The following is a 24083-nucleotide window of genomic DNA, read 5'->3' on the forward strand; positions in this document are numbered from 1 at the left end:
ACTTAAGATCTGTAAGACCTAAGAAGCTGACTCTGACTCACTGAAGGAGGGCAGGGACTGGGCTGTATCCACAACAAGCATCTTTCTTCCTCACACAACACAGGCAGAAGTGAGATGGGAGAAAGCCTCCAGTATACCGGCTCTGATTTCTCTTTGGGAATCACTGGGGTTTTGATTGCTCCCTTTGGTATGAGAAGGAATTAAGCTTGTATTTGGAAATAGCAGTCTAAACACCCCTGTGCTGATAGGCACAGGCATCAGGAAATACGCATTTAGTTCCACCATTGCTGCATCTTTGAACTTAATTTGTAAGCACCTCTGTCATGCCAGTGGAAGTATAACACAATCTGGAGCTAAAAGCTTCCTGATAGACCTCTAATGCTAAGTGCTTCCAGATTTTTCTGGATAAGCGTTCTCAGCAAACTACTTTTTTAATTGAGGAATACTGATTCCTTAAAACTATTGTTTTTCTTGTGAAAGTAGCAGAAGAAAACATGCCTGATAAATTTCTCAAATAAAAGCAATGAAGAAAGAATTATTAATGTTAAGTCATTGTGTTTTTATGTTGTTGGCATTTATAATAGTGTTTCCTTTTATTCAAATGCCTTCTATCATTTAAATAATTTTACTTTCAAGTGAACAACAAAAGCTTGAAATTATTGAAATGAAATGTTTCAATTGACTCAAACTTCATTTTTGTTATTTGCCTGCAAATATTTTCCATGGTTTGATTTTCTGTTCCATTTTGTGACTTGATTTTTAATTTTTTTTCCAAGTACCTTCTCTCCACAGAAAATAATAAGCAGATAGTTGTGCCTGAGTAGAAAACAGGATGAAGTTCCAGCTAAGGCAGTCCACACGAGCACTGGGAATATATTTGCAGTGGAGCAGCACACCTGTGCCATGGCTTCAGGTGTGAGCAGGGCTCTGCTGTGAGCCAGGCAGGAGGGGATCCGTCAGACCAAGCACCCCATTGGCCTCCTGCGAGCAGTTGCCAGCACGAGGCTCAGCAGGACAAGAAAATGGATAGCAACAGGCCAAAAACTGGAGGGACAAACATTTTTTTTCTGCCTGCGTTTATTGAATTTTCCAGTTGCGGAAATGCAATCAAGTCAATTCACAGTCGGCAAGAAGAATGTCCCGGTGTTACGAAAGCACCAGCTTTCCCGCGGTCATTTCTAGTGCTAAAATCCTGCAGAAAAATCTGTTACCATGCGTAGGGAGGGACTGTTCCCGATGGGGACAAAGCTCACGGTGAAGTACCAGGTTGTAGCACCAAAAAGATGCAGAGGCAGCTGCTGTTGATTTTACCCACACTGTGTACCTGTCTCAGCCCTGTGCAGCGATGGGACCGGGAGCACACCAGGAACTCCTGCTGCATCATGCACATTTGTAGAGCTGTCTCCTCAGGCTGCTCCAAACCCACACCAGAAAGAGTTTTCCAGCTCCCAGCAAGGAAATAACACCTCTGCCAGTATGGTTTATAACAGGGCCTCAGGCAAGAAGCCCCAGTATAACTCCAACCACCTCGGTGGTCACAGAGTTGTCCTTGCCTCCGAGGACAGAACCCACAATAAAACCCGGACCCCTGAGCAGCAGCAGCAGCACTGTGCCAGCAGTGCCTGCCCCATGCCCTGGGCTGGGACATGGATAAAATTGGGCTGCAAGCTGCTGGGATGGTGAGCCGTAGGGATGCACACAGTTCTGCAGGGCTGCTGCAGGGCTGGGGGGCTGCAGGGTGCAGGATGCGGGGGTGTCGGGATGCGGGGATGTCGGGATGCGGGGATGTCGGGAGGCAGGATGCAGGGATGCAGGATGCAGGGATGTCGGGATGCGGGGATGTCGGGATGCAGGATGCAGGGATGCAGGATGCAGGGATGTCGGGATGTCGGGATGTGGGGATGTGGGGCTGCGGGGCTGCAGGATGCGGGTTGCGGCGGCGGCGGCCGCCCCCTGCTGTCGGTGCCGCCGCGGTGCTTCGGGGCCGGGGTCGCGCAGCTGTGGGGACGCCCCCTCTTCTACCCTGCGACAGCCGCTGCCCCTGCTCTAGCCGTAGCAGAGTGCCCACCCCCGATTTTGCAGGATCCTGACGGATCGTTGCCGGTTTTCTTTATTTTCTTTTTCCTTTGTGCCTGGTGTTGGCGACAAAGGGCCCTGCATTTTCCATGCAAGATGTCCTGCGGTGCCATCAGGTTACTGATTTATCCCATTAGTCACAGCTTAGAGGTCACAGTAGCACATTCAGGGGCTATTTGTCCACTAGCCGGAGTCACTCACAGGATACAAAACCCTGGCATCATCCTTCATTTTCAGCTCATTGTGGCTGTGAGCAGGAATTTTGAAAACTGCAGAGCATCCGTGTAGAGCAGCACAACAAACCTGTGCTTACAGGTAGTTCGATGGCTCGAGCTTTCCTTTCTCCAGGAACTGACTGGTGGGACACTTGCATAGGCAGTGCACACTCCCTAGCTACCCATGGTGGGGCTACTTTTTTAGTCTCTTATTTTCTACTTTTGCATTCTCTCTATATGTAGTAATAATAACAAAATGGAACACCACACTTCCACTGTTATCAGAAATGTTCTAGTGTAGGTACAAACAGGCTGTGCTGCACGCATTTCTTTATCTCCTCTCAGATGAACTAAAAAATTACTCACGTAGTTAACTAGTTTTCATCAAATATAGACAGCACCAAGCTCTAGGACGCTGCATGCAGTACAGTTTGTTTCTCAGGACTGTTCTGTGCCATTTATGCAGTGCTAGCAGCACAGCTGGCGCTCAGGGGACAAGATCCAGGACAGCATGTCTCTCAGCCTTCACATCACTCTGTGAACCACTTCTGTGGGCTCTTCAAGTACCCAAAAACTGGTGCTTGAACTGCTAACAAAGAGCAGGAGGAAAGCACCGCCGTGCATATCCCTGGGCAGGGCAGAGGTGGGGAAGCTGCCCCTGCAGTCCTGCCTGTGCTGGCTGACTGTTCAGGCACCAAATTGAAAAAGAAAAAAAATATATATATGTATATATTGTTCCATGTATCTTTAGTTTTTATCCAGTTTTAATTTGCCTGATATTTTTCACTGGATGTGCAGACCATCTGTCATGGATTTAAGGCAACTGACAACAGGGTTGATTTTCTTAGCTCCCTTTCCCCTACAGATAACCCGGAGGTCCCCTCAGGGCCTGCAGACAATAGGTTGCAAACTGTTGGCATTGATAGATGGGCTTCCTCCCCCTCTGCTTAGCCTGGAAAAGTGCTTTCTCGTTTGTTGCTTAAACAAATCAAATGTTCCAACCCCAAACAATGCTAGAGCTAATAATGGAAACAGGGGCTGGTTTAGGGTTTGAGTCTCCTGACTCCTGGTCCTTTCCATCCCCCCCCTCTGCTCTGGCACCAGCTTCTTAGATTACATTTCTTTTAATAATAAAGTGTCTGTGCATGTGTGGTGAGGAATAAAAATATCATTCCAAAGGTACCTGTGTTTCAATCTGCGGTCTTGATGCAGGATTTGAGCTGGCAAGGTGGGGAATTACAGTCTTTTCTACAACAGTAACAACAATAAAATCACTGCATGCCTTCCCTACAACTGGCAGGCTCTTTTACTTCAGCTGATCAATACTCTCCTCTCCGTATCAGCTCTCAGGGATGGGATCTGGTCTCGGGCAGAACCAGACACGTGTAAGTGCAGCACCAGCATGAGTAGAGAAGTACAGAAACAGGGACACATTTAGTGCTGTAGCCTCCTGTAGGCAAACTTGGCTTATAGCTTCCACACCTATGTGCCAAGGTACTTGAAGTATAGACATGTTCAAACCCTTGCACCACAAAATACTGGACCTATTTTAAGGATGGGAAAGTGTCTGGCTAGCAAACAAGCTTTGTGTGCTTGGGCCTGGCTCTATTATAAACTTTGTTTCTTCCAGAATATTGGAAGTAATGAAACTGCCTGCAGTAAAATATCCGATAAACCTCTCCTCCTCTACAGAGAGGGTAAACGCATGTCATTTTCCAATTAGCTCTTGCTCTGAGCAATTATGTTGATCAAATAATTGAATAAGTGACAGGAATGTGAATTCTGGAGACAGTTAATTTCACTCATCTGCCAGTTTATAGCTTGACTTGCATGAACACATAAACCAGGCTAATGTGTTATTTATAACATTGGAAATACAATTATAATAGACATGAAGAGCTGTGTGTTTGGTGTACAGAGAGGAAGGTTTCTGCTAGTAAATTATAATAATAGCATAACGAGTGAGTTTGCTGTTTATAGCCAGCATGCAGGACAGGAAGGATGTGGGGCTTGCGTTTGAAACAGTGAGCAAGGTTGGCGTCAGTGCTAGCAGGGCTGGAAGTGTCCCTGACCCAAGTGCAGGGCAGAAGGGCAACCAAAGCCCAACTGTCACGTTTGGTGAGACATGCCATATGTGCTGCCCCAGGGACTGTCAGTGAGGGGCTCCACCTTCCCCAGCCATCCCTGCTCTGGTGCATAAGCACCCTTCTCGAATCAAAGCTGAGCATCTTTTTTGAGGGAGAACCAGGACTGGGATCACTTTGCATGGAAGATCCTTTGCAAAAGAGACAAACAAGTTGTTTCCTACTTGGGGTCGGTTTTGGACAAGCACCAGGGTGCTCTGGAAAAAAAAGTTGAGCATTGACACACAGGAACAACCTTCACAAACCTGGTCCTGACTTCCAGCAAAAGTATGGGCTGTGCTGGGAGCTTTCTTCAGAAATAATAGTAATAAAAAAAAAAGAGTTAAGTAGGAAAACAAAGCATTTGTTTTTCTTCTTAAAGCTATCTTTAGATTGTCTTAACTGGTTGTACTTTTTATCTGAACCCCCTGTAGCAATCTGGCCTCCCATCCAACAGGAACTAATTAGCAGAGATATAACGTAATAAAAGTAGTGCGCAGGCATGAGCCATTGCCTCCCAGGGAGTATTACCTGGATGAGCGCTACACGGGCTGCAAGGAGGAAATTTGTGCAATTAATTGCTTCCTGATTAAAGGCGTTTGCAGTCTGGCCCTTGCATCTTCAAGGCCTAAAAACACACACTGAGGTAAATCTGGAATTTGCTCACAGTAGTCAGAAAACATTGCCCCAGACAGCAGAGTTTGGTGCTGTAATTTTGATTGTGAATAAACACTTCCCTGTCTAAGCATATTATACCCCAAGCCAAATCTGCTAAAAGTCAAAACTAAAGGCCAACAAAAGGTTTTGCGTGTGTTTAACTAAAGCATTTCCTAAGCCAGTTTGGTTAAACCAGCACGGTTTTCCTGCAGGGCCAAGATCCTACTGGAATTAATTTCCTGGGCTGTGAAGCAGAAGAGGCAGAAACCCCCCAGGACGTTTCAGGCTGGGAGGCTATTTAAATGGTAATAAACTTCAGGGCAAAACAAAAAATGGCCACTGATTGCAGGCACAGCGGGAGAGGTGTGAGGACGTTTTTGTGTGAGGACATATTTTGTGTGAGGACGCAGGCAGCGGGGAGGCCGGCTGCCTGCTGCACACCCTGCGAGGGTCCACGCAAGCAAGATGGGGCCTGGCCCCATGGGGAGAACAGAGACCTGCTTCAGGCAGGGGGACAGCACTTGGGATCCGAGCTCTCGGGCTTGTAGGCCTGCTGCTCTGCGGGGAAGCCAGCAGGGGAAAAATGAAGGGCAAAACAAGGGTATTTTAGCACGTAAAGCTCTGTTCTTGCTGCCTCCTGGGAAGCTGCAGCGCTGGTGATTTATGGGCAGTACTGCTCCTGCTGGAGAAGGGCTTTGTTTGGCACCACAAATTGTCACGCTGCAGGAGGGGTGTCACAGAAATGCACACTTTGTTTGCTAGTGTGTGCTGCTGTTGCCCCAGTATTGCCCCACTATCACTTCTTCGCCAGTTGGTTTTGTGAAATTCAACAGAAATACACTGATATTCCAGGCAAGAAAAGCATTTTAACATCTAATTAACTCTGAGTATAGGAGTGGGCCTGTCAGACTCAGGGGAACATGATATAGGTCTTTAAGGATGTTCTTAAGCACCTTGCTGGGTGGAAGTTTGGGGGGACAAAGGTGGCAGACCTTCTTTGTAAGCCCCTAGTCCCCCTCCTCCCCACATTCACTGACATCAGTGAGCGCAGGCAGGGAGGTGTATGGCCTGAATTATGGAAGGCTAATGCACGGATCACAATTTAACATGCCATTAGGCCTGCCTCCTCCACGAAACCAATCTCGCACCTCTGTAGAAGTTAGGTGGTGGGGAAGGAAAACAAACAATCCTGCCAGTTGTTAGTGGAAAAAGAAAAAAGAGCAGAATAGGACCTGCTTATCGGAGACCCACATTTTGAGAGGAAAATTCCCTGAATCCCAAGGAAGGAAGGATGCCCTGCAGAGCTTCAAGTACCCGTCTGACAGCCCTATCCTGCAGGAGCTGTGGCAGGGAGCTGGGCCCCTTCCTCTTGTGAAAACTGGGCCTGGAGAGCTGCAAGTGAATGCAACATGAGTCCCCGGACTTCAGCAGGGCTCTGAAGCTGTAATTAAACAGACTTAGTCTTAACAAATCTGACTGGCACAGAGAGGTGTGTATGAACTGCGATTTTTGAAAGGGAAGGGATGACTCTGAGACCAGAGAACTGAAGTTTGGAAGAGTCTGAGGCGAGGTTTTCTTTTAGCCCCCAGTCAGACTGAGGGCCATCTGAACTTCAGTTCTCACTTTTGCACAAATGTACAGGTGTTTAGATCTGCATGCCTTATATTCCAAAAGATTTGGCTAACTTGTTTTCTCCTTCAAGAGAACTTTGATTTTGACTCATTTGGGGAACAGCTGTGTGATTTATTTAATTTTTTAATGACTTGAAATCACCATTAATTGAAGCACCTCCAAGGACTTCCCCAACAGCAGTGAAATTAATTTGCCCTCTTGCCTCCCTGATCCACTTTCCTAACTCAGTAGGTTCAATAGTCACATGCAACATAGCACGTTGGAACAAGATTCCGAAGAGATGCAGGGCCAAATTATCTTTTGGGCAATCTAAGCCCATATCTCAGAATCCAGTTCCTGCCATTACATGAAGGGATTCATATCTCAGCTTTCATATGCGCTTTTAGCTCTTGTCCTGGTCTGTGAGAGCAAGCTGAACGCAATCATATCTGCTTGCATTTATGGTGAGATGAGTTTTCCCTTCAGAGGTAGAGCTCACCAGTGCAGAGCTCTTGTGGGACACCCACTGGTAACTGTGTGCCATCACAGCTCCTTCAAGTAATTTGGGGAGCAGACCCTCTCTCCATCCTCCCATATAATCTGCTTGGGTGAGAAGTGGGATGCTCAGCCCATCAAAAGAGATGCAACCATGATCCAGCTACAGCATGGGGAGGGAGAGAGCATAAACAACACGGGGTCACAGAAGGGTGATCTAAAATTGCCGTAAAGCTGTCCTGTCAGTCATGTAAACCTCTGGGAAGGGGAGTTGCTAGTACTTGCTCTCTACTGTCTCAGACCAAGGACATCTGCAGCAGAGAAGAGCCTGTAACCCTGAAGTCCAGGTCCATATTATGGGACACGTTAAGGTCATCAAAATTGCATTAGCAAAGTTTCCTAAATACTCAGGAAGTAATTACTCTCTCTGTGACTGTGGTGGCTCAGGCAAAAACTGATGTATTACACTAGCTAGTGTCCATTGTAGTTATAAAGGGCGTAAATCTATTTTCATAAAAACAGTATACTACAAGTGATTGGGAAACAATCTTTCCACAGTTTGTGGTGTTTCTCTCTCCACTGGCTTTCGCAGTTTGTAAGTACTGAACATACACCACCGCGCTTGAACCTCCAAGGAAAAGGATTTGTCTGCACGCTATGCTCACAAAACTCTTTGACAGATAGGCTACATGCTGGATTTGACTTTCTTCATAAAACAAGCTTGCAGAACTACTAATATTTTTAAGTAAAAGGTAGCCCAATTAAAATATGAGTTGTGCAAGAGGAGTTTAAGGAGTGTGTAAGTTATGAAGACTGGTGTTAGGGTCCTGCATGACTGTGCTAAGAGTACAAAGCTGCATTATGAGTGAGATTGGTTGAGTTCTCATTTGGAATTTCAGTCCGGTCTTGAAGTAAAATGACAAGAGGCCCTGCAGGCTTGGCTATGAGAACTCACTAAAATGAATACCATTCACTTAGCTGTAAAGAGTTAGCAGCAACCATGAGATAGCTGAAGCTGGGACAAGCAACTTTCCACACCCCTGCAGGGGGTTGCAGTCTAGCAGAAAAGTCTCTGAGGCAGATCGGTAGTCACATATTGGTACATACTTCTAAAAAAAAGTAGACATGAGAAACCAAGATCCTCCGCAGGATGCCTGCTAATGGTGGAGAAACACTGCAGGAAACGAAAACATGAAGAATTATGAGACTGGTGGTACAAAAATCAGAAAGCACATGAGAAAAGCAGTACCAAGCAAGGAGTTGTGACATGTTGACGCTAAAATTCAAATCATTTGTTGCAGCATCTTCATTCCCAATGGTACTACAAAAACGTCCCCAAGCAAGCTGCAAGGCAGTACAGATTTAACGCCCATACCTGCCCCTGGCACGCTGAGGATTCAACTGACAAAACTCCACCTAGTGAGAGGATGGGGCATACTGCATATTCAACGTTAAGTATGAATGTATCTAATGGCAAAATCAGCTCTGGAAGATAATAAACTTTATGACATTACAGTGTCCTGATGTTGGTAAGGCCTCGTATATCTAGCACAGATCATAGTAGACTACAGCAGAGCCTCTTCTCAATTTTAATCAGATATTATTTTGAAACACATTATTTTTAAATTTCACCTTATCATGCTATGTGCTGACTTTGTAAGAACATAACTGACAGTGTAACTAGCATCTCTTGGCTTTTATCACCTTGCTGCCTCATACATCCACCTCACAAATGTTGACTGACCTGAGGCTCTTCGACATCACTGGAGATTTATTAGTGGACTTGGACTTTGAATCAGGCCCTCAACATTCTCCTGATGATGATGATGATGTAATAATAAAGGAAATACACCACTGTTGTTGTATGTCCAAAAAGTTTTAATATATGGTCCTCACTGTTCAGAAAAGTTATTGCATTAAATTCTAATACATAAATTCATCTGAATTTAAGAAGAAAAATCATTTTACACATCACAATTTTGTCACAGCAGCTAAAGGAAACCAGATTTTATATGCAATTCTCTCAAGAGAAACAATAACTAGCAAAATTACAGCTAGCTCTTCTTCAAATCAACAAAACTGCTATTGTATTGTTCAGTAGTTACTGCAAATCCCAATTTGAGCCACACTACCTCCACAAGTGAGCAGCTCAGGAAAAGTGCCATTCAAAATTGTTGTCTGCAAATCTGAAACGTATTTATTAAACAATGACTTTCAGCATGTGTCGGCTTTGTCTGTTAACTGAATTAACACACAAAGTGGGGCTAACATAATTTACACACCATTTTCCTTAAGCCATTTTTTTTCTTTCCATATGACGTGAATAGATTTGCAAGTTAAAAATTATCAGTGCTCCTTACAGCAGCTTATACAATTCAAATGTGTGGATTTGTAACAGGCACATGAAAATGACATTTGATCACCAAAGTGAAAGGTCAGATTCCCTGATCCATTAAAGCCAACATCCACGTAAGCCGACTGCCCCACAGATAACAGCAGATACAAGATCAGGAGGACCTGCATGCCTTAAATAGATTAATGCCCTCCCTTCTCCTTGTCTTCCAAAATGCCCATCATCATGCAGAGTTCTCACTTAAAATCCACTTGAAAATATTTCTCAAATTAAGTAAATCCGGATTGCTACCTTTGCCTATTTGAAACAGTTGACAGAAAATACATTACTTTAATACAATTCACTAGGTTCTGGTATCCAAGAGAGTCCACTAGTGGAAAAAAAAATACGCCTGTTCAGTGCTCTCTTGAAGCTAACATTCACACGAGTGCTAACTCTCCTCAGCCCTGTACTTTAAATTAACACTATAGTTACTACAGTGGTTTTCAAACAGTTTTAGCTCACAGTAATGAGTTACACTTTAAAAAACATCGTTTTTTGATTTTCTAGCAAAATACTCAAACGCTGGAGAGCAAGGAAGCAGACACTTCGCAAAATCTGACAGCTCAAAAGGCATCCAAAGATCAAGAGAATGAAAACTAGTCACCAAAGCAAAGGCTGCATTAAACCAGAAGTGTGAAAACATGTAGAAATGATACACCTCCAGTATAAGCAATAATGGAGACAGAATGTTTTACCAGTGGTTTCTTTTGTTTGCTCACGCAGTCATGAGGCATTCATTATCATGACACAAATTGCAAAAGCTTTCATTTGAAAACACAAGAGGAATAGGATACTCAATTATTCCAGTTAAGATCACTTATTGAGGGTCTAATACAATGTTAAACTGCAGCAATTTTCTCACAATTAAGGTCTGCACTAAAAGGGAAGAAGTTTATGCAGTTTAGAAGGTGATGCTGACAGCTTCCTAAAGGCGGGCTTTATGTAAGACTTGGCTTATTTTATTTCATATTTTGCCACTTACTGAACAAGACAGGCATCACCATTCAATCCAAACAAGAAAGCATTCGCATAAACTTCCCCCACCTACACCTGAGTTCTCAACCAGATACAGTCCTTGTGTTTTCTGCAAAAAGGACTGTTCTTGGTTATTGCTGTAGTACAGGAAACAGTAATATTTTCAGGAGAGTTAGGGTGTGTATTTTGAAGATGACGTGATTTACAGAAAGCCCTAAACCCCGTCTTCTTATCCTCTGCTGCTTCTGTACAGCAAAACTAGAATCCTGTTTCTTCCAACCGGAGCAGTATCTTATGATCCTCTCCCTGCTTTGAGCATATCAAGAGCATTTATGCCTCCTCGCTGTGGTTTCTATCAGCAGGTAACGGCCCATAATTCATTTATGACAGCACCTTGAGCAAGAGCGCATACCTCACCACGTGGAGCTGAGCCCAGTGAAGTCCATGAAAAAACAAGGGGAACGCAAAGGGGAAGGGAAGAAAACTATCCTCATTTGTTCTCTGCAGGGATCACGCGTTTCTGACAACAGTGGGTTTGTTTTCTAAGAGCAGTAATTTAAGCTGACAGGCAAGCTTATTAGAGGAAAAAGCCCCTTCACCTAAACACAAAAAATCTATCCAAATGAGATTTTTAATTTAGATCTGTCTCTGGAATGAATGAAGAGATTTTGCATGTAGGAGAAACTGAAGAGTCTGCATTGCTACCAGAGGAATCACAACGTGCAAATCCATGTTATCTGTGGTGCTGAGTCACATCTAGATGGTGGATGTGCCTCACCAAATACCACACCCTGGGAGTGTTTCAGCACTTCCCCTTCCACCGGAACACTGCCTTAAAAAAAGAACTCGGACAATGTGACGAGAAGTGATCTTTTCCTGCTGCAGTTTACATATATTTAAGACTTTCACAAACATTTGGCCAAAAATTGTACACCATAGTATTTCCCAAGTCACAAACACTACACCAACCACTCTTACAGGATACGCTGTCCAAGCAACCTCAGTCCTACCTCTCACTCCCACACACCCTCCCAAAAGTGTTGAACCCTTGAAGGCTTTGACTGTAATTTTTCAGCCTCTGTAATGCTGCAGCTAGCCTTCCACATTTTTCAGGGACTCAAAAAACCATTTAGTTCTTATATTCACCGTACAACATTTTCAGTAAGTGCCTTCGCGCCCTGTTAATAAGAAGAGTTAGTTCACTTCACACCACAGAGGTGGTACTTTCTGGGTTCACACGCATCAACCTCGAAGCATTTCTCAGATCCTGCAGCTGCTTGGCTGGCTTTCCAACTCCTTCCTCAAATCTTTTTTCCACAACAGGAAGGACAGTTTCGTAAAGGAAGGATGCATTCTGCCTAATGAATGCTTTCTTCTCAGGGTCCTGTTCACACCGTAAACTGTAATCAACGTGCTGCACGGCCACTAGGATGATTTCCACAAGACTCTCCAAAAGAACCATGTGTAGCTCTGGAAAGTAAAGCTTTAACGCTTCCTCCAAGAAGGCCATAGTCTGCTTAGTGAAAGCTACTACGGTATAGCTAAGGTTGACCCAGCAGTCATCGCCAGTGTACTGGTCGAAATTCCCCACCCCGCAGCTCCTCATCTCCTCTCTGAGCTTCCCCAGAGCCTCTGGGGTCATGAGGTTCATCCTTCTCCACATCTCCTCAGAGTTGCGGTGCTTAGTGGCCTCGATGATGATATCCTTGTAGCTCTGTAAAGCACCTTTGATATCCTTTACCAGGAGGGCATGAATGATGAAGGTGAGATCCAGTCCAATCTCGCTGAGCTGCTTGCAGTGCTCTTTGGCTACCTTGGGTATTAATGAAAAGCAAAGCGTTAGTAGCTTGCATGCCCCCTTTACACTTCAAACATGAACTTTTTTTCAATCATTCTCAGAAAGCAGGGAAGCATTTGTCATGTTTCATTTACTTCTTCTGCCTTAAGAAAATCCTTATTAATAAAGAAATCAATAACTGAAAGACAAGCCATGCACGTCAAAAATACTCTGGACAATTACTTTACAACTCCTTCCTTCCCCCATCAGTAGCTACTATAAGTAAAGATACCATAACCTGAGAGAGCTGGTCCCACAAAAAGATTAAGGAAGCATAGTCCAGAGTAGGATTGGAAAACAAACAAAAAGCCTTCAAAATACTCATCGTTCAGATGTGTTTTTACAAATTTTAGGATCTCCTTCTGGTCAATGGCAAATTAAGAAAGAACACATTCTGTGTTTCTGATAAGGGCAGGGTTTTTCTTGCTGTGCATTCTCATCTTAACACTTTCTTCTGATAAACTGAAAAAACACACAAACCAACCCCACATGACTATGAACTGTTCAATGCAGGAAACCTCTCCAGCAACACTCTGTCAACAATTTCTAGGGTTAGAAAGATTTAGGGTTCTAGGGTTAGAAAGATTTGCAAACCTTATAGCTTGCGTTCAGGCCACCTTGTCACACCACCCTCTGTGGTCTCACTTACCTTCACGCACTCCGCTGCAGTCGACAAGCTCTCTTTGCTGTCAAACACCTGCTTACTGAAGGCATCTACAAACATCCTCATGGACGAGCGGGCCCACACAACGAAGGCAGAGTAGCAGCCGTTGTTGCCAGCGAAGTCCGTCTCAAACTCCCTCGCCGTCTCTAGAAGGCTGGTGAAGAAGACGTGGCAGAGTTTGTGGATGTAGAGCAGCGTGGCGCCTTCGATGCGCAGCTGCCGGATGGCCGTGTGCACCGCAGCCGCCCGGTTCTTCAGGAAGAGCTCGCACGCCTTGGTGGACTGACCCAACCGAATGAGTTGGGACACGGCTCGGCGCGTGGCCCGCGGCCCTCCTCGCAGCGAGCGGTCTGGAGACAGCTCGAACACCAGCACGTCCGTGAGCTGCCGGACCCGCTCGTCCACCTTGGCCCGCAGCTCCTTCACGGGCTGGCTCACGGGCTTGTCCCCCAGGTACTCGTTGAGCTTATCTAGGAGGTCCACCGCCCCCTCGAAGTCCCGCTGAGCGATGCAGACGTCCAGGTCCTCCGGCAGCTCCTGGATCCACTCAAGCGAGAGGTCGACCACCTCTTCCTCTGCAGAGGGCTCTTCCTCCTCTTCCTCATCCTCCTCCTCGAAGGGGTTGGTGGACTCGGGGGGCGTCGGGGCGGGCCGGGGCAAGGCCTCCTGCTCCAGCCGTCGCTTCTCGCTGAGGGCCCGGTTGCGCTTGGTCTCCTCCAGCACCTCCAGCCACTCCTTCTTGATCTTGGCGTTCTCGGCCTGGAAGATGCGGCTCTCGGGGAACATGAGCAGCTTGAACATGTCCTTCATGGGCGGGTTGTCCTTGACGTTGACCACCGCCAGCCCGTCGAGGGGGTAGAGGGCGTCGTAGCGGTAGGCGCCGCGGCGGTTGGGCAGGGCGGTGGCCACGAGCAGGCAGTCGTTCATGAGGAAGGCGTGCACCCGCTGGATCTGCGCCATGTGGTCGGCGTCGTACTCCACCAGGTCGCCGTTGTACACCAGGTACTTGCCGGGGCTCTCGGGCAGCAGGTCGCGGCAGCCCTCCACCTTCTCCAGGAGGGTGGTGAGCGTCCGCTGCCGCCCCTCCTCGCCGCCGCCCGCCGCCTCCTTGGCCGACAGCGGCAGGAACGGGTCGGCGGCGGCGGCGGCGCGGCGGGGGCCCAGGGCGGGGTCGTCGCGGTCTGCCTGGAGGAGCAGGGCCTGCGTGACGGCCTCCATGATGCCCTTCTGCTCGGTGAGGATGTGGCTGAGCTGGTACATCTCGCTCTCCAGGTAGCTGATCTCCCGCGCCGTCTCGATGAACTGCCGGTAGTTCTGGTAGACGTTGCGCTTCAGGCTCTGCGCCGTCTCCTCGCTCAGCGCCTGGATGCGCTGCCGGTGCTCCTGCAGGTCCCGGTCGCCGTCCGACTGCTGCGACAGCTGCTTCACGTACTCGCCCGCCACGAAGCCGCCCGACTCCAGCTGCCGCCGCAGCCGGCTGCCGCCGCCGCCGCCTTCCCCCAGCGCCATGGCCCCGCCGCCGCTCCGCCGCCGCGCCTGCGCAAACAGCGCCGCGGACGCCCCCGGCGCGACGTAGCGCCCCGTACGCCGCCTGCGCCCCACCCGCGGGCAACGGCGCCGGGGGAACGGCGGAGGGAGGGCGACGAGGCGGGCGCGTGCGTAGTTGCGAGGCCGCGCCGTTTGTGGCGCAGTGCGCGTGCGCGGAGGCGGTGGGGCCGCCAAGATGGCGGAGGCGGCGGAGGGGGGGGGCGGCGACAGCGACCTGGCGCTGGCGCTGCAGCTGCAGGAGCTGTGGGAAGCCGAGGACGGGGAGGCGGTGGCGGCCCGTGCCGAGCCCCCGGCCGTCCCCGAGCCGCTCCGGCCGCTGTCGGTGGTGGACGAGGCGTGGGAGCTGCTGGACCCCAGCCCCGACGTGCGCGGCCTGTTCGTGCAGCTCAACGAGGCGCTCTTCTGGGGGCGCCTGGCCGCCGTGGAGGTGGCGTGGAGCCCCCGCATGACGCTGTACGGCTCCGGGACGGGGACGGGCTGGGAGCCGCGGGCAGCCCCGTGTCTTGCCGGCGGGGGCCGTGCGGGGCGCCCCTCGGTCCCTATCGCAGGGTTTGGGGAGCTCCCGGGTGCGGGCAGCAGGTGTGCAGCTCAGGCTGCTGGAGTCTTTCCCCCTCTGCTCCTTAGTTTGGGGTATTGAGCTGCTAGAAGCATAATTCGGTACCGACACCAAAATTTGAAATGCTTTCTGATAGGTTAACCCACTACGTAAAGGTTCAGTGAGTCAAAAGAAGCAGAGGGAGGATGAAATTGCAGCAGCCCCGAGTGTGGACCCGTAGCCCCTGCTTTAGATGTTTCTCTCCGTCTGCAGTTTTAATGAACGCAGTGCTTTACTTCCTGAACACATTCGCTTGGAATATTCTTTGTATTTTATTTTTTTTTCAGGATTGCCAGGTATTAATTAAGTGTTCGCAAGAGTTCTAATAAATTATACTTTATGTTTTGGTAGTTCCATCACAGTTTATTAAGAACAACTTGTGAGTTTTTATTCCTCGCTTAATGATGTCGAGTTCTTGGAGTAACTACCAAAAGCGTGTTTCATATTCAGAGCTACTTAGCGTCTGTTGGAAGGGGCCAGCATTTTAACTACGAGTTCTCAATTTACTTCATCTATTGCAAAAACACGTAGCTTTCAATATCTTGTTTCTGTGTCTGTTTCAGCTGTGCTGGAGTGTGTAGATATGAAGGAAAAGGTGGAATGTGTTCTATTCGTTTAAGTGAGCCGCTCCTTAAGTTAAGACCGAGGAAGGATCTTGTTGAGGTATTTGAAAATTGCTCATGAATCTGCACATACAACATAGTGCACCTCACCCCCCATGTTTTACATTTTGTAACGCAATTTTTATGTATGGTGACTTACAGATCATAGAACAGTGGTGACTATTGCTGTGTTTGTGTTGCTTGTGTGGGCATTGTCATTTTAGTTGTATGCTCCTAAATGAGCAGCTCCAAGTAGGAGTCCAAAGTCACTTTTTTTACTGATTTAAAAGCCAAAAAAACACATTTCTTTGCTCCTAAATTGTTCTCTAATATTGGAAACAGAATAGTCTGAAAGTGCAAGTAGGAAAATGGCTGTAGCTTCATCTTTTAGGCCAGTAGCAGAAAGCAAGGATATAGGATATGACTGTAAATATATTTTTGTGCTGCTTGTTATGCGTCTGTCTGACTACTCATTTGAGTTGGCTCGACATTCAGGTTTGCTCAGTGAAATAGAGTCTCAACCTTTTTACAAGTATCTCTTTCTTTGGTTGCGGAGGAGATGACCCCTTTAAAGATCTGACTGGGCTTGAGTATTATTTCTCCTCTTTGGAATGTCTCTTTATAAGTATTGTATGGAAATTGAGTTATTCTACCCATCATATTAAGTATTGTGTTTTTATGACCCAGGCTCAACATGCAAACGCATGAAAATTAGATCAGTACCAATATAAACGTAAAGGAGTAAAATACTTCCAGCTTAATTCTGAAATTATATGTAATGCTTTTCAGTTAATAACTAATAATTTTCATCGTTTCAGACACTGTTACATGAAATGATTCATGCGCTGCTCTTTGTCACTAATAATGACAGAGATCGTGAATCTCATGGGCCAGAGTTCTGCAAACACATGCGTCGCATTAATCGCTTGACTGGAGCCAATGTCACAGTAAGCATAACCCACCCGATGTAATATTTTTTTTTCTTGATTTGGTAACAAGTTTTTCGATATTCCGGATGTGGTATGAGTAATCTAGTTGTTTTTCCTTGGCACTCCGCAGTTGACACCACTGTAAATTTGCATCCAATTCTGACAATTCCATAGTTATTTTGTTGGGGGGTGATGGAGGGAACAAGTTGAGGAAGATGCAGTGGGTTTTTAGTCATATAATTACCATACATACCCTCTGTACAAATTTTCCTTTAAAGTTTGTTTTAACCTGGAAACAACTTACGAGTTCAGAGACAGAATAGCTCCACGTTCAGAATAGTATTTGTGGAAGAGCAGTCTGTTTTAGTTGAGATTTGTATCAGTAGAGGCTGATGAGTGGATGATACTTAAAATTCGTGTCCCTGGTAAGATCAATTCAGATAATAGCTGGAGGGAGAATGCAACACTAGTATTGTTTACAATCCATTCTAAACAATGTGTTGTTTAGGGTGTAATAATAGATATACTTTTAAAGTGGTTTTATTGCAGTTCAAGCAAGATAGCCAGGACATGTGCTTAGCAGAAAAAAGAGGGTTTATAATCTTTGGAAAAAAGGGCGGGCCGCTGAGGAGGACTACAAGGATGTAGCGAGGCTGTGCAGGGAGAAAATTAGAAAGGCCAAAGCTCATCTGGAGCTCAACCTGGCTACTGCCGTTAAAGACAACAAAAAATCCTTTTACAAATATATCAATGCGAAACGGAGGACTAAGGAGAATCTCCATCCTTTACTGGATGCGAGGGGAAACCTAGTTACTAAGGATGAAGAAAAGGCTGAGGTGCTTAATGCCGCCTTTGCCTCAGTCTTTAGCGGCAATACCGGTTGTTCTCTGGATACCCAGTGCCCTGAGCTGGCGGAAGGGGATGGGGAGCAGGATGTGGCCTTTGCTATTCATGAGGAAATGGTTGGCGACCTGCTAAGGAGCTTGGATGTGCGCAAGTCGATGGGGCCGGATGGGATGCACCCGAGGGTACTGAAAGAACTGGCGGAGGAGCTGGCCGAGCCGCTTTCCATCATTTATCGGCAGTCCTGGCTATCGGGGGAGGTCCCAGTTGACTGGCGGCTAGCCAATGTGACGCCCATCTATAAGAAGGGCCGGAGGGCAGACCCGGGTAACTATAGGCCTGTCAGTTTGACCTCAGTGCCAGGAAAGCTCATGGAGCAGATTATCTTGAGGGTCATCACGCGGCACTTGCAGGGCGAGCAGGCGATCAGGCCCAGTCAGCATGGGTTTATGAAAGGCAGGTCCTGCTTGACGAACCTGATCTCCTTCTATGACAAAGTGACGCGCTTGGTGGATGAGGGAAGGGCTGTGGATGTGGTTTACCTTGACCTCAGTAAGGCTTTTGACACCGTTCCCCACAGCATTCTCCTCAAGAAACTGGCTGCTCGGGGCTTGGACTGGCGTACGCTTCGCTGGGTTAGAAACTGGCTGGATAGCCGGGCCCAAAGAGTTGTGGTGAATGGAGTCAAATCTGGTTGGAGGCTGGTCACAAGTGGTGTCCCCCAGGGCTCGGTACTGGGGCCGGTCCTCTTCAATATCTTTATCGATGATCTGGATGAGGGCGTCCAGTGCACCCTCAGTAAGTTTGCAGATGACACCAAGCTAAGTGCGTGTGTCGATCTGCTCGAGGGCAGGAAGGCTCTGCAGGAGGATCTGGATAGGCTGGAGCGATGGGCTGAGGTCAACTGTATGAAGTTCAACAAGGCCAAGTGCCGGGTCCTGCACCTGGGGCGCAAGAACCCCAAGCAGAGCTACAGGCTGGGAGATGAGTGGTTAGAAAGCTGCCTGGCAGAGAAGGACCTGGGAGTATTGGTTGATAGTCGGCTGAATATGAGCCAGCAGTGTGCTCAGGTGGCCAAGAAGGCCAACAGCATCCTGGCCTGTATAAGAAGCAGTGTGGCCAGCAGGTCTAGGGAGGTGATTGTGCCCCTGTACTCGGCTCTGGTGAGGCCACACCTCGAGTACTGTGTTCAGTTTTGGGCCCCTCGCTACAGGAAGGACATGGACGTGCTCGAGCGAGTCCAGAGAAGGGCGACCAAGCTGGTGAGGGGTCTGGAGAACAAGTCTTACGAGGAGCGGCTGAGGGAGCTGGGATTGTTCAGCCTGGAGAAGAGGAGGCTCAGGGGCGACCTTATCGCTCTCTACAGTTACCTTAAAGGAAGCTGTAGTGAGGTGGGGGTTGGTCTGTTCTCCCACGTGCCTGGTGACAGGACGAGGGGGAATGGGCGAAAGTTGCGACAGGGGAGTTTTAGGTTGGATGTTAGGAAGAACTTCTTTACCGAAAGGGTTATTAAGCATTGGAACGGGCTGCCCAGGGAGGTGGTGGAGTCGCCATCCCTGGAGGTCTTTAAAAGACGTTTAGATGTACAGCTTAGTGATATGGTTTAGTGGAGTACTTAGTGTTAGGTCGGAGGTTGGACTCGATGATCTTGAGGTCTCTTCCAACCTAGAAATCTGTGTCTGTGTCTGTGTCTGACATATTGCTATGTATCTTTTCATTTTTAAAACTCTGTTTATTATCTAAAGATCCAGCCAGGTTCAGCTGTTTTAACCAGTAATGTGAAAATCACGGCAGTAATATATCTTGGGGATTAAAATGTAAAACCAAGGTGTGGGGAGCAGGGAAAAGTTGTTTCTCACAGTAGTGGTAGAATAAATTTTTTTCAAAGCGGGACAGTAAAATTCAGTGGAACAATGCAAGGGTTTTTCAAATCACAGAGCACTTGCCAGTGTTCAGGTCCCCCTAGGAGAATAAATCATGTTTATTTTGCGAAGAAGGCACTTGGAGAAGGACTTCCTTTCTACTGTGTCTATTCCATTAGCAGATAAACACTGTTTTTGCTTCTGGACGCATTATCGATGTGCAGAAGTACTTTATCTGTGACCTGTATTATGAAAGAATGGAGTGATGGTGTGTGTGTGTGTGTGTATATATGAAGTTTGTAGAGATAGTGACTAATAAAATCAGAAATTTTTGTATGACTGGTGCTCCTTTTTGTTTTTTAAACCTAGATCTATCACAATTTTCATGATGAGGTAGATTTGTACCGCCAGCACTGGTGGCGATGCAATGGCCCCTGTCAAAATAGAAAACCTTATTTTGGGTATGTGAAACGTTCGATGAATAGAGCACCCTCTGCACGAGACTTCTGGTGGGCTGAGCATCAAGAGAAGTGTGGAGGTACATTCATAAAAGTGAAGGAGCCAGAGAACTTCTCTAAGAAATCCAAGGAAAAAAATGAGCCAGCAGAACTTCCAAATTCCAAGTCAACTAACAAAGGTATTTAAAATATTCTTTTCTTTTCCAAACTGTTTCTGTCCTAACAGTTCCTTGAACACATACAGGTCCGCCCTTATGTGAACTTCATGTTACTATTACGTAGCAAAGAACAGAGCCTATTTTGTATGTGCATTTCTAGGCTCTTTCTCAAGTGTTTGCAGAAGATTTATTTTGCTGCACTGTTTTCAAGCAGCAGACTTTTCATGTGAAGGACAAAATTCTAAGCCAGTGGTTTGTATATGAAAAAGTTACTAGCTTTTCTTTTTTGCAGACAAGAAACACGTGGATGCTAAGAAAGATCTGATTCCTTTTAGTGGAAATGGCTATCGGCTTGGAGGAAGAGATGGTGGACTCTCAGAAAAAAACATAAATTTCATCAGCAGCATTAAAAACAGTGAAAAATCTGATTGGCAGCATCGATCAGCAGGAAGCACAATACCAATCCCTAAAAACGAGATAAAATTTGAAAAATCACCCCGTAATGGTATCTCTTTTCCGTTCTATACTGATGATACCAGTAAGAAGGTGAACTTGGCTTCGAAGCGTGATTTCCCTAAACTCTCTGTTGCTGATACAAAAGCGTACAAGAATGTTGACGGATCACCTGTTAAAATTTCTCGTGCCACGGAAGAACAATCAAAGCAAGGCTCTGCAAAAGGCAAGAGGGCTTTACCATGCTATAATAACAGGCCACCAAAACAAACTTGTTTTGAGCAGGCAACAACGGGTCAGGTAGCATCTGAGAAGAAAGGTTTAGAAAATAGAGTGCAGCAATGGCCAAAAAAGGAAGACAAAACTGCCTTTGAAAACTATTTCATAAAAAAAGAGAGTACTGATACTACTTTAAGTATAAATACACCCGTGAAAACCAAAGCTGAATCTACAGTGTCCTCCTCTGCAAGTTCCAGTGCTACTGAATGGAAGGAAAAAAAAGTCAGTTGTCCTGTTTGCCAGGCTGAGGTTTTGGAGCCGAAAATAAATGAACACCTTGATTCTTGTCTTGTATAAAGCCTCTCGGAGGGCTGCCTTGAAAAAAATAAACCAAGGCTGAAAACACTGCTTGAAAATTAGTTTGCTCAGGGTTTGCTTAGCTGTAGTTGTTTCTGTGTGCCTGTCCTGAACTGCAATTTAAACTACTGTCAGCATGCTGAAGAGTAAGTTCTGTGGAGCTGCACATCAGCACTGACTGGAAAACTAGCTGCTAGTTGTGTTACAAAGACTCTAATGCTCATGTTTTAGTAGGTGGATGCTTGTGCTAACGTTCTTATTGCACAGCCTGGGTATTGCAAGAGAAGGTGGATACTTGCTGAACTGCAAGTTTTCAAGGCAGTTTTAAAAATGAAGACACTTTAAGTCCTGCTAATTTATCTTTGTTCCTAGGACCATTTTTTATATATTTTTGGCTGTTCTTAAAGTTAACTACTTGTAATAGATAAACATTGTCTACTGTAACGTAGTTAAACACCAGATAGTTTTAGAACAGCAAGTATTTTGCTTAAGCCACCATTACACTCTCAGGTGGTCCTTCTAACCTCTGACCTTTTAGAGAAGATAGATGTGAATGAGAAACTCACGGGAAATCCAGAGGGGCAATAAGGATGCTAAGAAATCAAACACAGAATACTTGGTAGATTAGGAGGAGGCTCTAGGCTATGAGAGCTCATTAAAAATAAATAAATAACGGGGCTTTGTTTCCAAGAGGATTTGAAAGCTAGCTATTCTGTTAAAAGTTGCAGTGGTCAAATGCAAGCTAATAAACTTCGGTCTTCTGTGTGTCTTTTGGTCAAGGATCCCAGCTAGGTTCTCCATCCACTCTTTTTTCTGATGTTTTGCACAAACTTGTTGATAGCTCACTACTTCTCAGCATACAGGTATTATGTACGTGAACTGCCCCACGTGGGCTGGCTCTGGTAAGTGAAAGTGAGGAATATTGGTAGCAAGACTGGTAAAGACTGTTTCTGGCCATGTCATAACAGGCTTCACAATTTTTCAGTTTTCAGTTAAGCTTCCAGTGCTTTACAGACCAAAATGGCATTGAATTGACTTTAGCTGACAGTCTTTGTTTTGCTACTTCAGTAAGTCAGCCAGTTTGGTGTTTAGTATTCACCAGGCCAGGCAGTTGAATACTAAAGCCATTGTGCTGTAAATTGTGACTGCTGAGCAGATGTGTATTCTATATAAACCTTCTGAAATGTTTATCGTTCCTTTTGCTGCTGAAAGTACTTAACTGGTTAAACAATTAACAGTTTGATTCCTTACTTGTAAAACTGGTTATAATTAGTATTGTTAGAAAAGGAAAAAAAAAAATGCTGTTTCATATAATACCAATGCTACAACTTTAAATGGCTATATTAGCCTTAGATACACATATTTTATCTTTATATATAATACTTGTAGTTCTTTTTTGAGACAAATAAACTGATGTGCAATAGAATTTGGTAAATTATCTTTACTCCTTGAAATGGTGTATTTTAAAGTTTTGACGCTACAGATGTTTAATATGAATCAGTTTGTTCTTCTTGCATTTCCTGAATAAATTGTTAATTTTTACATTTTCATTAATCCTGGTTTTCACATGACAGTCATGGCCATCTTACATTACTCATCAGTGCTTTCAATTGCTTATCCAGTAGCTCGTCTGGTTTAATAGATCCTTTCTATATCAACATTTTCCCTTTTTATATTTCCCTTTATATTCACCAATATCCATTTTTAAATTGTATTGACCTCTGCCATCTCCACTGTATGTATAGACCGGTTTAACTTCTGTTGCATTTCATTGGAAAACGCTGATTTTTACACAAACTAATGTTTTCTGCTTCTAAAACTTGATTTGGCGTGTTCATTTTCCATACATCCTTCTTAAAACCACAGTGTCTATTAGTATTTCCAGTGAAACGTGACATTACAAGGACAGCATTATTACTCGGAAGTATTTGGACAGCAAGGTGTGGGGTTTTTTTGGTGGTGATGTTTTTTTCTTTTTTTCACGACAAGGGTGGTTACTACAAGTCTCTCACATGAATGTTTTTTTGAGAGATGTTTCTTCTCTATCAGGAAACTGATGAGAAACAATAGTTTGTCTTCCAACTGCAACTGGTGAGAGTAAAGGAGAGGAGCGGATTATGGGTGCTGGCAAATGTATTAGTCATACTGGAATGGAATTTTTTTTAAATGGTCGTCTTTTACATCAACAACGTTTATTTGAACAGCAAATAGAAAAACAAATGTGGGAATTGATCTGTAGTATTCCAGTGAATAATATAGCCTATGAAGCGGAAAAATAGTATTAACTATTAACATTGGAAAGTCCCATTCAAATATAAAATGTCCTAAAGATGCAGTAAAATATCTTTTAAAAAAAAAAAAAAATAAATTTGAGTCAGAAAACAGCCTTCATATCCACCCAGCTTTTTCAGCTGTTTTTAACAAGTTCATGGCCTCATTTTGGGGTATGTTATTGTGAATGCTATTTCAGTCAGAAGTAGTTCTTGAATAGTTTCCATTCCAGCATTATGATAATGAGCACCATGCATGCTTTTTAGAATTTGCTAGTAAATTTGGGTCAAAGGGAAGAAATTTTGCTTTCTGTATCAGTTGTCTTTGTCCTGAGGAGCTTGGAAACCGCCTATAACAACACAGGCTGGTAGAGTTTAATGAATATTGAACACAACTGTGCTCTTAAGTTGCCTTGAAAATGGTTATTGAGCAAGAAATCCTGAAGGTCAAATATTTTCAAGTATTTTTTTTTACTTTTAATGGAAACAATTATCTAGGAAAGTTTGGAGCTCCTGTTTTCCACCAAAGTAGAATTTTTTCTCGGGGATTTCTGATTAATAAATGAGCATCTTGCCAGAAAGATGTGTAATAGGAATAGTCTGCTTTATAACATGTTTAAAAAGTGATAATGTGCCGTTCTGTATTTATCTCCCGTAGTAACAGCCACTGTGTATTCACTTGGGATATCTAGGTGCTATAGGAGGTATAATCTTACAGCAATTCAACCCTAATTTTACTCT

General features: G+C 45.4%; 2 protein-coding genes across 2 annotated transcripts; one reads left to right on the forward strand and one right to left on the reverse strand.

The window, feature by feature from the left end:
* Positions 1-9045: 9045 nt before the first annotated feature.
* On the reverse strand, positions 9046-14564 carry EXOC8 (exocyst complex component 8). The gene is made up of 2 exons (XM_035538491.2): positions 13034-14564; positions 9046-12360 (listed from the first exon to the last, which is right to left on the reverse strand). The coding sequence occupies exons 1-2, from the start codon at positions 14555-14557 to the stop codon at positions 11752-11754; spliced, it is 2133 nt and encodes a 710-aa protein (XP_035394384.1). The 5' UTR covers positions 14558-14564; the 3' UTR covers positions 9046-11751.
* Positions 14565-14736: 172 nt separating this feature from the next.
* SPRTN (SprT-like N-terminal domain) lies at positions 14737-23421 on the forward strand. The gene is made up of 5 exons (XM_035538493.2): positions 14737-15049; positions 15755-15854; positions 16612-16740; positions 19797-20064; positions 20336-23421. Exons 1-5 carry the CDS (start codon positions 14772-14774, stop codon positions 21070-21072), a joined length of 1512 nt encoding a protein of 503 aa, XP_035394386.1. The 5' UTR covers positions 14737-14771; the 3' UTR covers positions 21073-23421.
* The last annotated feature ends 662 nt before the right edge of the window (positions 23422-24083 follow it).

Source organism: Cygnus atratus, chromosome 3 (genome assembly GCF_013377495.2).
Source record: "Cygnus atratus isolate AKBS03 ecotype Queensland, Australia chromosome 3, CAtr_DNAZoo_HiC_assembly, whole genome shotgun sequence".
NCBI classification, from domain to species: domain Eukaryota; kingdom Metazoa; phylum Chordata; class Aves; order Anseriformes; family Anatidae; genus Cygnus; species Cygnus atratus.